The sequence below is a fragment of the Alosa alosa genome, chromosome 17 (assembly GCF_017589495.1).
Source record: "Alosa alosa isolate M-15738 ecotype Scorff River chromosome 17, AALO_Geno_1.1, whole genome shotgun sequence".
NCBI classification, from domain to species: Eukaryota; Metazoa; Chordata; class Actinopteri; order Clupeiformes; family Clupeidae; genus Alosa; species Alosa alosa.
The window spans coordinates 11755618-11772100 of record NC_063205.1 but is presented as its reverse complement, the minus strand read 5'-3'; the positions used below and the strand labels follow the sequence as shown (position 1 = coordinate 11772100).

At 43.3% G+C, this 16483-nt stretch overlaps 1 protein-coding gene across 2 annotated transcripts in view; it reads left to right on the top strand.

Annotated features, from left to right (window-relative positions):
- Nucleotides 1–216: 216 nt before the first annotated feature.
- Nucleotides 217–16483, top strand: part of kiaa0930 (uncharacterized protein KIAA0930 homolog) — a 62429-nt gene continuing 46162 nt past the window's right edge. The window contains exon 1 of one of the 2 annotated variants that reach the window (XM_048267271.1): nucleotides 217–789. In XM_048267271.1, coding sequence (XP_048123228.1) covers nucleotides 645–789 — 145 coding nt within the window. In that variant the 5' untranslated portion in view covers nucleotides 217–644. The remainder of the gene's footprint in view (nucleotides 790–16483) is intronic. The other variant, XM_048267270.1, reaches the window with a different exon arrangement.

Genomic DNA, 16483 nt, shown 5'->3' with positions numbered 1-16483 from the left:
CAACAGAAAAACGAAATGCTATCTCTAAAATATTGCAACAGAAAGTCGCGTGCGATTGTGAAGTGTCTTGGCGCGTGATCTAAACAACATCACCTCGTGCTTCGGTGTCATCCTGAAGTGACACATTAACCGCGTAGGTGATCGTGGGCAAAGGAACACGCGCGCTGGCGTAGGCCTACTAGGTAGTGAATTACCTTTATTATGTATCGATAATTTGATATTAGTTGCAGGACCATATAAGTTAATTTCACCGGGCGTCTCCATATAGCCAAATCGGTTTAATTGAAACGTGCAAATTGATATGTTGCCTCTTGCCCTTTAAGTGGTTCTGTTGTCCTCCGTTACAGGAAGTGCGAGGGGTGTTCCCGTCGCAATTCCAGCTGATCTTATACGGCAGACGGAAGTGAGTCCTCCTAGTCTATGTTTTGATACTGCTTCCTCCGAAAACTATTGTCATTTCTGTAGTGTTGCAGTGACAGAGAGAGGAACACGTCTATATGAAATATCCTGAGGAATAAATATCGAGGGATTTCTCGCTATTATAAAGGGGATCTCCTGTCCCCATCCACCACATCTCGTCGTGGAGTGTTTCTCCCTCCCGGGTGATTGCTCTGTAGCTGAACTGTCATGCGATCAGAGAGGGGATGGCATCCGTTCCGAGTTATTGTAAGACAGTCGGGACAGTGGAGGAGGAAAACGGTGACCTGGACCAGTCTCTGCAGCAAATGTTGAAAGCTATTGCCGACGAAAGAAATCGCCTCAACATTCGGCAAGAAATAAGTGGCCTCGGTGAGTTTTTAGCCTTAATATGCTAATGCGCTTTTCATCATCGTCCTGTCTCTAATTTATTTTGTTCCACCTGAAGTTGTAGCAACAGATGGAGTGTTACGTTGTGAGCATGCTCAAGTAAAAGCCGAACATTAGGAATTATTCAGTTCATAAGTAGCCTAGTCTATTATCAGCGTTAGCAGACTGCTGTAGACAAAGCTGACAGGGAACAACACTGACGTCATTTTCCCCAGCACGACTCCCTAGATGTGCATTCTATGGTATCTAGTTGGTTGACACCTGTTTTGTAATGTTCGATTTGTCTTTGAGGAATAGATGCAGGTCTTTGATTTAATTTAGTTAATAATCTACAAGTAAAGATAGCAAGGAACATGGTGTGAATTGTATTCGCCACGATGAGGATCTGGAAGCCACCCTCGGGTCAAGATGGCCTAATCTCACAAGCTAGGCTGTTTCATTGCAACGCTGAGATGCTCCACTTACAAGCACCAGATAGCCTATTATCTACTTAGAGCTTCTGCAAACATCAGGGACAAATCAGTTTATATCCGCCTGAAAACTAGATTACAATTGTAGGTAGCCTTGTTGAAGGTTGGGCGATTCCTCTGACTGTGAGGAGACATTTGAATTTTGCATTTAATACCAGTATGAATACATCTTGAATGTAGCTTATATTTGTAATCTACTTGTAAACTAAATAACCATGTGTTATAACTGATCAGAATAGGTGCCAAAAACTGCAGTCCCAATCGAAGTGAACCTTTGTCATTGTAATCGCATTTTGCTTTGTTGACCAGGTGTGCCTGTTCATTTGATGAAAGGTATTATCACATGAAGGGCATTCCACATGAAACACCACATAGGTCATCCAAGCCACTAAGCTCATGAATAAAAATTAATTGAATCACAGGAATCGAAAGCTGCTCAGGGACATCTGTTCTGCAAAACAACAGGTACACGCACAGTGACCTGTCAATGGGACATTCAGTGTCAGCACGATGCACTGTCTAGTCTACATCAGGTGTTTCTTCCGTAACCAAAACCAAGGAAGCATGTGATATGAACACTAAAGTCCTGGCAGACACACACAGGCATACATTTCTTTGGTTACTTGGCTTGCCAGATTTTTTAAAAGCCCAGATTTGATTTGCTCCATGCTGTGCATGGAACAAGGGAAGCATACAGATGCGAAATGTCACATGTAGCCCCATTCCGTGGTGATCAGGGGTGTGCTTGTTGGTCAGTGATTTGAATGCAAATAGCTGGAGGCTGTTTGGTGAACTTGGTCTTGTTTCCCTGTGGGAAAACGCTCAAGCAGGCAAATGGATAGATTAAGTCTTGGGTTTTCATACAAACTGCAGAGAACGTGAGGCATCTCTGGAGTACACTGATCCCCATGTAGACATTACGCTGCATGATTGTTATATTTAGGATTATAAACAATATATCTTTACGTTCCATGTTGAGTGCAACGCTTGGATATTGCACATACCTCTAAACTATACCACCAATCCACCAACGATCTGCACAGTCGTTATGTTTTGAAAATGGCAAACTGAGGCACCTCACTGTAAGCAGAGCCTAAGTGGAGCTTCGACTTCACGCGAGAATCTTCATCTCTGCGACCATCTCCTCTGACCCTGCCTTTCTGACCCCACATCTGTGGCCGCGTTGGGTCTGAGTTCTGGGTCATGCAATGGGCCACTGTCTGCCTTTGCGGAAGGCTATCTGCCGGTGCCCTTGACATCCCCCTGTGGACAGCACTGCAGTGTCTGTAGAGGAGCCCACGTTGAGTCAGGAGCTCTGTCTGTGCATATCAATTACCCAGTCCAGTGACTCAGGGAGAAAGTCATTTAGGAACCCTTTTGCTTGCGGGGCCCTCTGTCTGGGTAATCGCCATGTCTTGGCTAAAACACAACATGCTGTCCTATGCGTAGCATGGGGAAGGAAATGCCTTTGAGGCTTTTTCCTTTTAAAGCAACACCAAAGCACTTCTCTGTCGCATCATGCATGCTATTTGTTTATCCAGCACCGGCTTTGGAAATAATGATGTCCACAGACAAGATAGAGTATGTTGCATGATTTTATGAAAGTATGATGTGAGAAGCAAGTCAAATTTGTAGTTTCTTATGTCTCACTTTATCGAACTACAGGTCCGCTACCCGATCTGGCAAACTTGCATAGTGCGGTTATAGCCGATAGAGGGTCGCGAAGCGAATGCAGAAGTGTCGATCACCCTGTTACGAGTTGATGAACCACTGAAACGATTTTGTAAACATTATTTTAGGGTACAAAAAACTCTTTGGTGTTGCTTTAAGTACAATGTTGGTTAGAATACACAATCTTACAGACCACTCCCCTTGTGAACCATTACACATGCTATTCAGTGTTTCCCAAAGAATTGAATTCCATTTGTGGTGGTTTGTTTGCAGAATTAACTTTGCAACTGTTTTTTAACAAATTAGCACACTGTGGTTATGATACTAACCAAATTAGTTAACCAGCACAATTTAGTACAACCTGGAAAATCACTGTGTGGTGGTCAATGTTGATATTGTGGTGGGCCGCCACAAATAAGTCCATGTATGGGAAACAATGCTATTACTGACTAGTGTGTGTGTGTGTGTGTGTTGTTGTTGTTGTTGTTGTTGTCAGCCTTGGGCATAGGGTTGTGGGGGGAGATCAGGCTTTCTTTTTCGGGTGGACAGATGGATGGGTGGGCCATCCCTCCCACTGTGGTGTCCTCCTGGTGGTGCTGTGGCAAGCAGCGCTCCCCTGCCATCCAGACCTGACAGCGCCCTGTGGCGGGGCAGTGTTCACATTATCCCTCCAGAATTAAGTTTTTCCCAAAACTGGAAAATGGGACTCAGAAGTGAACTGAAGTTGAGCTCATATCTACTCCAACTTCTCTCTCACTCACCCACCCGCTCACTCAATCACTCACACACACACACACACTCCTTGACTGCCTGAGTGATTAGCCTGGTGCAGATGGATTATTGTTAAACCATCCCTGTACCCCAGTAGAATCGGGTCTGCTAGCTAGATCACAAGCATGCTGTCCTTAAATCTTTAATCATACACTCACTGCATGGTACCTTAATTATACCCTGCTAATGATCACAATAAAGCACATTGTCACTGAGGGGGTGCATCCTTGTTCTTTGTTAGAGTGCCACTATACCCAGTGGTGGTACCCAGTGGCCCATGCTTGTTCTTTGTTGGATCACTTGGGTTACTGTGCTCAGTGGTGATTTCATGATCACATGAGGCTTGGCTGTGGGACTGTTGTGAAATGTATCACCAGATGTCCTCTGAAGCAGTCATAAAGACTAGACATTTGGGTGTCAAAGAAACATAATTTTGAATCCATGTTGCCATCAAAAAAGTATGTTGGCATTTCACTTCGAATTCAATGTTGCCGTCCAGGGCGTTAGGTTTTGCCAATTGATATGCCATCATTGAGCAACAGAGAATGGTGTCCAGACTGACCACTTCTCTCACTCTTGACATTTTCCTCTTGGTCTTTGACTCCCTTTCTGCCCTAGCTCTGAGCAATCTCAGCCGGAGGGCACTTTAAAGGGGTAATTAAGGCTTACTGGACCGGACACTCACTTGGTATACGGCTGACCGAGTCTGGCTTCTGACCAGTGCCACCTACGCCCCCGCACTGTGTGCCCATGTTGTGGGCCAGACCAGTAGTAGAATTGCTCAACTGTTGACACTTGTCTATGAAGTCCACTAATTGATGTAAAGATAGAGGATGTGCATTCAGCCTTCAGAGTCTCTACACTCTTCCCTAGTTCTTGCTTTAGTTCAGGTCATTGACTCACAGTGCTGTGACTTTGTGCACTGCTGTAGGTGACTTATAAGAAAGACTGAGTACAAAGCTGCACGTCCTGTAAAATTGTCAGGTGTCTTTTATGAGTCACTGGCTTTTGGCTGAGCTTCAAGATGCTGGTTTGATCAATTTTAACATCTCCTCTCCCCAGCCCCGGTGCCAGTGCATTACGTAAGAGCAACTGCTAAAATATGTAGAAATAGCACAAAGGTACCTTTTTAAAAAAAAAAAAAAAAAAAAACTCAACTCGAGGAGATAAAAATAGAAAAAGTCTTTTTTTGGGACTTGGCATTGAGCAGAATTACATTTTAACTGATGTGAGGGGGGTCTATATATAGGCTGCATTCATCAGAGTCCTGGCTGGGGCTGCAGACTGCCCTTAAGGTGGGGAACTAGAACCCAAGAAAGAGCTATCTGAGCCTGATGAAATGTCTTCATCAGTATAGGACAAACATTCATTCCCCGATCATGGTCTTTGGTTTTGAAATCTCTGACTGATGCAAAGTTAATTATTGCATATATGTAGTTCACTTTTAGCAGTTGTCCCTGAACTTGAATCTAAACAATATGACCAACAACTATGGTGGACAGTTTTTAAGTCATGGCTCTGTGTTTTTCAACACGTATTCAGGTCCTACCCGCCACAGCACGACTTCTCACACTTGACATTTCTGCCGGCGTGGTGTCACACGTCGCGTTTCCCCTTTTCCATCGCTGACTGTTGAGACGAACTGTTCATTTTCCCACATGTTGCGCTGACACACTCTACTACACCGATTGCGCCGTCAATTTCTTTCGCTTTTTCTGCAGAGTGAAAGAATTGGGATCGGACGGATGGAAGTCTGAAATGACTCCTTGGAGATGAGATGGAATCTAATCTGCCCTCTGATTGTTCAATGGCTCCTAGCTGCAGAGTGGGCTGCACTTTGTCATGTCTTGTGCAGCCTCTTGGTGGTGATGACATGTCATACTGCTTAAATCAAAGTCCAGTTAAGCTTATAAATGATATATGATGATGATGATCTATTGGCTATATATAATGGTGTATAGAGCAGACCTTGCAGACCACACCTCATCTCACCATTTAGTGTAGCCTCACCTGATTTTATACAACCTAAAACAAGAGCATTGATAAGTTTCATTTTTATTCACAAACTAATTTAATATTCGTGTCCATTAATTGATGAAAAAATGGCCCACTTGTTGCACTTATTAGCAGGTAAATGGAAGTCTTTTTTTTCCGTCACAGGCTAGACTGTATAATAGAACACTTTGTTCCCAGTCTTGGCCAAGGGAAGAGTTCTCTGCCATCGTGCTAGACTGACCTCATAATCAGAAGCATATATAGTATTAATTATCCTCTCTGATGTCTCACTGGTAATGAGTTGGGGGTGGGGGGGGGCAGGCATTCGATCAAATTAATGAAGCTCTACTATCACACCGTGTCTGTCTTTTGGGTCTTTTTACACAAAAAGTTGCTGTATCGTTTCTATTCTCTTTGTTCTCTGTGTGTGTGTGTGTGTGTGTGTGTGCGCACGCATGCATGCATGCAGCATCAAGTAGATTGCCCAATGGCCTTTCAGCCCCTTTTCGCTTCAATCCACTACAGTTGCTTTCCCTGCACATTGATGTCTGGAAACCTACAGCAGCCCCCCTCTTTCCACCCCTCCCCTGTGCCCCTGTGTGCTCTCCTTCTATCCATCCATCCCTCCCTCCATCCATCCATCCCACCACCCACCTCGGCCCCCTGCACACCCTGTGCGCGCGCACGTGTGTGTGTGTGTGTGTGTGTGTGTGTGTGTGTGTGTGTGTGTGTGTGTGTGTGTGTGTCTGCATCTGCATCGTTAAACTGTTTACCCATCTGCTAGAACAATGCTCAGTGTCCTGCTTTGCTTTCTGTCATCGTGTGCTGATGACCCAATGAAAGGGTAGGAGGGCGTGTCTATTGCCCAGACAGCTTTTCTTTGTTCTCCCTTCCATCACAACCTTTTCCCTGTGACGTATGTTATATTGTGTGTGTGTGTGTGTGTGTGTGCGCACATGGAGGGGTTGAGAGCTTAAATATTTCATATTCACACAGTCAAGCTTTCACGAGCATGGCCTTGATCTTCCTGTTTAATTCATTGGCCTTCCTGTAGTTGGCTAGCCCCTCTGGAATGAACTGGAATCAGGGGCCTTGTGTCACTTCCTGTTCTTCTTGTTTTTGTGAAGAGAAGAGCAATTTGTTTTTGCTGATCTTACCCAATTTTTTTTTATCCTTCCCCGCCTCCTTTGTGGTGAGGCTGCGGAGGCTTTTGAGCCAGTTTCTCAGCTCTCCCGTTATCAAAATTATTGTTGATTGATTGATTTGATGTAATGTGATGCAAACATAAACACTTGTTTGTTATACATTTTTTATTCTTTTAACACAAACACTTTTAACACACACACACACACACACAAAAGTGTACTAAATAACAAATTGTTTCTATTTACAATCAGTGTATTGTGCTACACTACATATAAGAGATTCCCATTGGCTGAATTGTAAAAAGTACATTTGGTCACGGCACCCCCAACCCCCATCCCAGTTCAGCCGCTCTGTCCTCGGAGTCTGTAGGTGGGGTGGGAAAGGAGAAAACTCTGCTCCAGCACCTAATTTAAACAGATCGGCCCTCGCCAGATTGCGCTGCAGCAATCTCAGCAGCCCGCGGAGCGAAATTGACGCGTGGGAAGGGTCGGATCAAGCGGGGCTTGAGGGAAGGGGAAAAAAAACAAACGCTTTCTGCCGCCGCGGCTGCTTTTTCTCCACCCCAGCAGGATGGAGGTTCTCCTCCGTGAATGCGAGGCTATCGATTTATAAGGGAATGGAAAGAAAGATCTCCTTGAACTTGATAAGGGGCGACAGCGGTCAGAGAGCCCTGATGTGATCTGCTTGATGGTGTATAGTCCTGAGTGAGTCATGGATGATAATAAAAACATTGTTCAAATTGATTGAGCCGTAGAAGTGAGTGAGTAGGCCTATGTCTTTGTCAGGGCCAGTAGACACAGTGGCAGTGCACATACAGATTTGAGGTACTGTGGTGACTACAGTGAACCTTTGTTCTTGATGATCTCTCTCTCTCTCTCTCTCTCTCTCTCTCTCTCTCTCTCTCTCTCTCTTTCTTTTTTCTTTCTTGCTTTCTTTCTCTCTCTCTCTCTCTCTTTTTCTTTCTTGCTTTCTTTCTTGCTTTCTTTCTCTCTCTCTCTCTCTGCCCCTATTCTAATTCCTTGATATCCGTTGGGGACCCCTTCAACTTGGCATCACTGACTAATCCAATGTTGCAGGAGTGGAGTCCTTCGGTTTTTGCGAAATGTTTGGAATTTTCTTTCTTACCTAGAGAGGCTACCACCATCTCTCTTTCTTTCCTGTCTTTTCTTTTTTCTCTCTCTCCCTCCCTTTATAACCATCTCTGTCTTCCTTTACTTGGGCTATCTCTCCAGCCCCCCCGCCGTCTCATTGTCTGGCCCTGTTTTATTCGCTGTCTGTGACTCAGAGTGACTGCTCCAGGGATCGTCTCCTCCTCTAAGATGGCTCAGCCTCCTGCGTGCCTCCATCAGGGACTGTCTGAAAGCCAGCGGATCTGCATTTGTTTGCGCTCACTGTTGTGCACTCAGTCAGGCAGGATTAAGAGGCTTACGGCGGAGGCCCTTTAGTGTGGAAGGCCCAAGCATCACCGTCTGCTTTGGTGGTCTGCAATTAGACGGATGTGGACTAGAAATAACTTGACTGTGGCAGCCATATACTGTTGTAATAGATGCTGCTGTTACCATTAGTTGCCACTACTAGGTAGATTCATGGCATGTTAATGTGGCACAAACTTGTATAAACAGTTGTGTCTAAACAGTGTTATTATTATTTCAGATGCATAACTGTGTTTTCATTGCCTGTGTTCTTAAACAGGGCATGCCAATTTGGATCTTTTCCCTCTTTCTGCGTCCATGTTTCTCTAGTCACCATCACTAGTGATGTGTTCGTATCTTCCTGAGAACACACGCGCGCACACACACACACACACACACACACACACACACACACACACACAGGCCAACCTCCTCTCCTCTCCTTTGTAAGTGGTCCAGAAGATGGTCCCCCCAGTCTCCTGGTTGCTGCGTTCACTGCCAACGTGAGAATGAAAAGAAAAAGTCCAATAATCAGTGCGGCAGAACTCATCGATCTCCTCACTCCACTGCCCACATGCGCTCAGCCAATTACACACGGTGTTTGAGTAAAGAAGTGCATGGACTCACAGGGCCTTTCACAGATTACATTAGCAGTATCCCCTTTTAGAGAGCGGTCATAAAACCTAATGATGCGTGGGGTGGCGATTCGTGCTGGTCAGCCACACAAGAGTGGATTGGGGAAATCGATATCAGTGGGCGTTTTGTTTTAAACCGAAATGTGCTATTGTTTGCCTCTGTTAGTTAATTTAATCACTTGAATGGCTTTGATCTATTTGCTATGTCTAGTAACGCATAAACGCTGGTTGCCATCAATAATATATTGTGTAAACACAGTCAGCTATGGTGTTTACTTAAAGCAATACAATATAGTTGTTTTAGCTTAAAATAATGGCTTCAAATTCATTTTGATGCCACACTCGCATATGAGAATCTGCATCTGTTGTACTGTACATTTCTTTTCTTTTTTTATTAGGAGAAAAAACATCAACACAAAAGACAAACAAGTAAACAAACAAAAAAAAATGTGGGAAAGGGCTAATTAAGGGACCAGGCCCGCTACAACTCACGCAAGTCCAACTACACCCACCCCGTTCGAAAAGGGTCCAGGCTGCTGCGTGTTCAGCCCCAATACCCAGACCCCTCTCCACGGAGTGGGCCCTGACGGACCAGCGTAAGGAACCTGTCCCTCCAGAGGGGTATTTCACAAAGGCAGAATTAAGACATCCAAGATAAGTGATAAAGCGAGGTTTGACATGGTGTTGTCTGGTCATCCTAGCTCAACTAGTTTCACTAATGCCAATCCAGGATGAGTAGGAGCGACTATGTCAAGCCAGGTGTAAATAATTCAGGATGTGTGCGTGTTCTCGTTTCTGCTCCAAAGTGCCCACGGTTGGAATAAAAAAGACGCAAAAAATAGCGTCATTCACACAAAGTGAACCACCGCTTTTGATATAGACTAACAATGAAGTAAAGTTGTCCTTTTTGGAATGGGCTATTTCTGTAAAACAGCAGGAGTAGGCGTGGTAGACCAACTGAATGCAAATTTCATTATGCACCCACGATGTCGTGCTTCCTTGTCTCGACGCAAGCGTCATTAAAAAAGCGCTTGAAGCTCGCAAAGATGCACATAGTATGATATACCTTAATATTATAGTTGAAAATGCCTTCGAGAACCTGCCCCTCCACTTCCAATCAACTACAGTAGGCTATTCATCAAACGTCTATCAATAAAATAAGCAAACAATTGAGTACCTAGGCCTATGTTAATAATTATAAGGCTATCAAGTAAAATAATAACGGTAGTAGGCAGACAATCTGTTTTGTTTTGCGAGCAAATACATTTAGCAAATAGTTTATAAATGGAATAAAGCTCCTTAAAAATTAGCACGGAGGTCTGATGTGAATGACAGCTAGCTGAACCAATAAGACGACATAATTACCATTAGAATTAACTTAGCTTGGCTGTTAGCCTGGTTGGGACCAGGCTAGGTGCAGAGAATAAATCCCCATGGTAACTTATGTGCCATCTCTTTTGTGAAACCAAGTCAAGGCTAAATTCATCCAGGATAACCTAAAAATCCCAGCTTAATCCCTTATCTAGGTTTTGTGAAATACCCCTCAGGTCGCCCCCACAATGAAAGAGGACAAACAAACAAAAAAAGCATGCAACAAAGAATGCAACTGTGCACTATGGCTTAGGAGCACACACACACACACACACACACACACACACATACATATTTTGGATATAAAAGTCAGCCATTTGCACTGTACATTGTTGTCATGAGTAGGTGCATGACTCTTTTTAGGAAAATTGAGTACCCACTTAGCGCTAAATGGGTACTAAATTCGTTGAAAAGTTTTTTTAGTGTAAACTGTGGACAGAAAGACAACTTGTGATTTAAGATGTTGGAGTAGGGGATTTCTGAAAGATGGTGATTTGATAGCATTCAACATTGGTTGGCTGTATGTAATCAGATAGTGCTCTCTTATAGTACTTTGCAGTGTGAGGTGCAAAACAATGAAAGCCTTTTCTGTGTGACCCCTAATCAACTTTCTGTTCAACATTTGTCAGGACATATTCTGTTTCAGAATCTGTTTTACATAGACTTCCCTCTAAGTGTATAGGCCATGGTGCTTCCATTTTGTGCTGCGTTCAGATGAATTTCTTTTTTTTTTTTTTTATTTGCAAACATCATTGACATTACAGAAAATGCAACACTACGACATGCACATGAATACTACATCGACAAACAGGCGTACATTACATAAACACATACTGTAACTTAACAAGACATCACATTGACTTGGCTTCCACAAACATAACACAACATAACATTAATAACAGAAAGGCTAAGGATGATTTTGCGTCCAGGATGATTACAGATATGATTATCAGGGATGAAATTGATGACCGGAATGAAAAGAAGGGGGATGGGGGGGGGGGATGGTAGCTCTAAGAGTGGGAATGAGGTGGTGTTGGGATGGGGGTGGGGATGGGGGTGAGGGGTAGTGAGTATGTGAGGATGTGTGTGTGTGTGTGTGTGTGTGTGTGTGTGCAAATGCATATGTATAAGGCTGGTTTGCTGTTGGGCCAGGAGGAGAGAAGCTGGAACATAGAGAGGGAGGGTTTCAGGAGAGGAGTTGTAATTATTCTATTAATGATAAGTATAATAATAGGAATAACTGATTGCCTGGTTGATTGCCTGACTGATTGCCAACCTGGGCACCCATTAATGGCCACAGTTCCACCCAGCCCCTGCAGTTATACTGCGACGAGCTGACAGAGGGGAGGACCTGCGTGCCACCCATCGCCTCAGGCCCCCAGCATATGCACACATCCCCCACTACCCACGACCAACCACACCGCCCCCAGACCTTCACCCAACACGCCACTCTTGACCTAAATATGTACAGTATGTGAATGGCTAGGTTGAGGGGTCTATCTAGAATGTAGCATTAAAGAAGTGGGCATGCATGGTGAATATCTGTCAGGATTTCCCCATGCACACCACACTTACCCTGTGTAAGATGTATGCCTCAACAATGTGTGCATTAAAATAAGTGAGGCATGCAGATAGACACCTGATGAGGCATCTACCTGCACTCCACTCTTACCCTAGCCTGTTTTGTAGTTTTTGTTTATGTATGTCACCTAACATGTAGTGCGAATAAAAGAGAGTAAAGCGTGCTGTGTGCTTCCAGGACAAGGCGTGTGCATGAGCTGCATGAGGAGGGTGCACACCGGGGCCCAGGGCCAATAGGTAACCCACAGGACCCAACCAATGCCAAAACCACACAGCGACCGCCAGGACCCGAGTCTCCCAAGCCATCCAATGGGGCCCCGCAGAATAACGATGGGAGAGGCAGAGAGAAAGAGTGAAATTAGTAAAGTTATCAGAGAATGTAAATAAAAGGGGGAGGGAAAGAAGGGGATGCTATTTATATTACTACTAATAATAATAATAATAATAGTTCCAGCTACCCTCCCTGCCTAGTGTTGATGATATGTGTATCTGTTGATGAAGTGTGTTATGATCGTGTGGAGATGGAACTCAGGCAAAGAGGGTCAGGACTGTAAGTAGGTGATAAAGGGGTACCAAGGAGAGGTTGTATCCTGAGTATTGATTAAGTTTGTAGTTGATAGGTTTTCTAATGATATATAGTCTGTTAACAAGTTTTTCCAATGAGTGATGTGAGCTTTTTCCTAGATTTCCAGTTCATGAGGATTGTTTTCTTGGCGATAGTCAGCGCTACCAGTAGTGTTTTATTGCGGAGTTGCTTAAATTGACTGTGGATGTATCACCAAGTATGCATAAGGAAGGGGATGCTGGGATGTGACAGCCAAAGATGGAAAGAGAGATTTTGTGACACTCACCCAGAAGTGGTTGATTGGAGTGCAATGCCAAACCGCATGAATGTATGTATCTGGGTTATTTTGTGTGCAGTGAGTGCAAAGATCCGAGCCAAACCCCATTTTTGCCAATTTATGTGCAGTGTAGTGGAATCTGTGAAGAACCTTGTATTGTATTAGTTGTAGATTACTATTCTTTGTCATGAGGTAGATGTTTTTGCACATTTTGGTCCAGAAGTCGGCACCGGGAGTAATTGATAAGTCTGATTCCCATTTGTGATATGGCAGGCCAATTGTTTTTTCTGAACAAGATATAATTTTGTAAATTTGGGAGATTTTATTTTTTTTTGGGAGAGGGAATATTAAGCAGCTCTGAGATTGGTGGGGGAATGTCAAGGTTAGCTGTCTGGATGTTAATTTTTCCTAGGATAGATGATTTAATTTGCAGGTATTGTAAGAAGTGTTTACTCTCGATGCCGTGCTTCTGGACCAAACAGGAAAATGAGGCCAGATTATTGTCTTGAAGAATGTGTTGAAGGTGAGTGATGCCCTTTCCCATCCATGTGTGAAAGTTAAGTGTTTTTTTATTGCTGGTGAAATCTGGGTTATTCCAAATCGAGGTGCGAATTGATGGTGCTATAGGTGAATCAGTGATGTGGTAGAATCTCCACCAGGCTGTCAGAGTAGCTGAAATTGTTGGGGCTTTGAAGGATGGATGTTTTTTGACCGACTGACTGCAGAAAGGGAGATCTGAGATTTTAATTTCTTTACAGATTGTTTGTTCTAGGTCTAACCAGGTGTTGTCTGAGGTGGTGGGGTGTAGCCATTTGTGGATGAAGTGGAGCTGGTTGGCCAGGGCATAGTGCTGGAAGTGTGGGGCCTCTAGTCCTCCCATTGCTTTTGGTTTTGGAGAGTGGCGAGTTTGATCCTTGGGGTCTTATCTTTCCAGTAGAATTTAGTGATTAATGAATCGAGAGACTTAAACCAGAGGGTGGTGGGCTGGGTTGGAATCATAGAGAATAGATAGTTTATTTTGGGCAGTATTGTCATTTTGATTACTGAGATTCTGCCCATGATGGATAATGGGAGGTTCTTCCAGCGTTGAAGGTCATCATCTATTGAAGTGAGTAGAGGGGAATAATTTAGGCTAAATAAGTCTGACAGCCTGGGGAGACTTTTATCCCTAAGTAAGTGATATAGTTAGTGCAGAGTGGGATAGGTGAAGAGTTGGCTGTCACATCCCAGCTGTTGGGATGTAATGGGAGAACTGCAGATTTATTCCAATTGATTGAGTATTCAGAAATTTTAGAGAATGTGTCAATGAGTTTGATGGTTTCTTCTACTGATGTTGTGGGGTCTTGAAGAAAGAGAAGAATGTCGTCAGCATAAAGGCTGATTTTGTGATGCATATATGGAGTCTGGACACCTTTGATGAGGGGGTTCTGACGGATGGCAGCTGCTAGGGGTTCAATGAAGATTGTAAATAGTGAGGGGGGAGTGGGCACCCTGTCTAGTTCCCGGTGAAGAGTGAAACTTTGTGATGTTAGTCCATTGGTGATTACTGTGGCTGAAGGAGAGGTATATAGAAGTTTAATCCAGTTAATGAACGACTCCTCAAGCCAAACCTCCCTAATGTGGAAAACAGGAAATTCCAGTTCACCCTATCAAAAGCTTTTTCTCGTCCAGAGTTGCTATGATGGTATTATCTTGAAAATTTGTAGAGTGATACATTATATTTAACAGTCTGCGGGTGTTGGTGGATGAAATTCTACCTTTAATGAAGCCTGTTTGGTCTGGGTGGATAATGGATGGGGTGACCTCTGCTAATCTGTGTGCTAGCATTTTTTGCGATTATCTTATTGTCCACATTGAGGAGAGAAATTGGTCGGTAGCTGGATGGCAATGTTGGGTCCTTATTGGGCTTGAGGAGCAGTGAAATTGAGGCTGTGGTGGAACTAGTTGGAAGACGTCCTTTCTGTTTTGATTCATTAATCATTCTGATGAAAAGTGGAGCTAAGATGGTCCAAAATTGTTTGTAGAACTCAGCAGGAAAGCCATCCGGACCTGGTGCTTTATTATCGGGCATCTGTTTCAGAGCATCAAACAGTTCTTGTTGAGTTATAGGTGATTCTAGGTTTTTATTTCGGTCTCATTGAGTTGTGGTAATTGATGCTGTTTAGGAAAGAGTCTATGAATTCCTGGTTGGGGTTTATTTCTGAAGAATATAGTTTATTGTAAAACTGGTAAAAAACATGATTTATTTCTTCAGGTGAGCTGGTTAGCTTCCCTGCTGAGTTCTTTATGACCGGGATTGTTGATTTTTTCTTTGTTACGTTGGATTTGATTGGCTAAGTATTTACCTGATTTATTGCTATGGTGGAAGTTTTCCTGCCTTAGACGGTGAATCATAAATTGAGTGTGTTTATTGAGTATTTCATTGAGTTTGAATTTATGTTTCCTAAGTTTTTTGCCTGTGTTTCTTCAGTTGGGTTGCTTGCATTGGTTTCTTCTAACTGTTTAATTTTATTGTTGAGTTCTACTTCCTGTTCTTTTTCCTTCTTTTTTTTTTTTGTATACTGAATATGAGATGATTCTTCCTCTGAGTACTGCTTTTCCTGTTTCCCACAGAAGGGAAGGAGATGATTCAGGGAGCCGTTCATTTCTAGAAAGAATGCCCACTCTCCCAACAAAACTGATGAAATTTGGGTCTTGTAAGAGGGATGTATTAAAACGCCATTTGCTAATTGGTCGCTGTTGGTTCGTTATGTTCCATTTAATTGTAACTGGGGCATGATCGCTAATGACTATGGGATGAATAGTTGAATCAGAGATATTTTTCATTATAGAGTTGCTGGTTAGAAAATAATCAATACCGGGAATAGGAGTGGTGGACCGGAGAAAAAAAGAGTAGCATTTGGAGTCTGGGTGCTGAAGCCGCCAACAATCGCCAAGGCCAGAATCGCTCATGAACTGTTTTATTGTTTTTGTGGATTGCCAGATTCGTTTGCTTTTAGAGTGATCAGATCTGTCAAATGTGGTGTCTAACACTGTATTAAAAGTCGCCTGCAATTATGATGGGACAGCCCGATAGAGTTGAGATGGAGGTGAAGAGGTTCTGAAAGAAAACTGGGTTGTCTGTATTAGGGCCATAAACATTAACAATTGTTACAGGGTATTGTGAATTGAGATGTTTATGATGACAAAACGTCCTTCTGGGTCTGTGATGGTGGCGTTATGGATGAATGAGATTCTTTTGTTAATCAGAATGCAAACTCCCCTTTGTTTTGTATTGTAATGAGATGAGAAAATGTGATTGAATTGTCTTGATTTGATGCGGGTGTAGTCTAATTCTGAGAGATGAGTTTCTTGTAGGAGACATATGTCAGCTTTTAAACTATCCAAATGATTTAAGATTTTCAGCCTCTTTGCCTGAGATCCAATCCCACGGATGTTCCAGGTCAGGAATGTAAGTGTTACCATGTTGTGATTGTACAGTTATGAAAATGTTTGATAAGGTGGGTATTGTGTGTGTGAGAGTGTGTGCAGGTGTCAGTTAGATAGGAGAGGGGGAAGGGGGGGTGGAGGAATAGGTGTGTAATGTGGTGTGCGAATGAGATGTAAAGGGTAGGGGCTGAGAAGAATATAGAGCATAAAGAGGTAGGAATTTGGTTCTGGAGTGGTGACAGCATGAACATTTCCTGTTTAGCATTGAAAACATACAGATCATAATTTGACTTTAGCCTATAGACATAATAAAAAAAAACAGACAGGACACACAAGCAAACATGTATAGACAA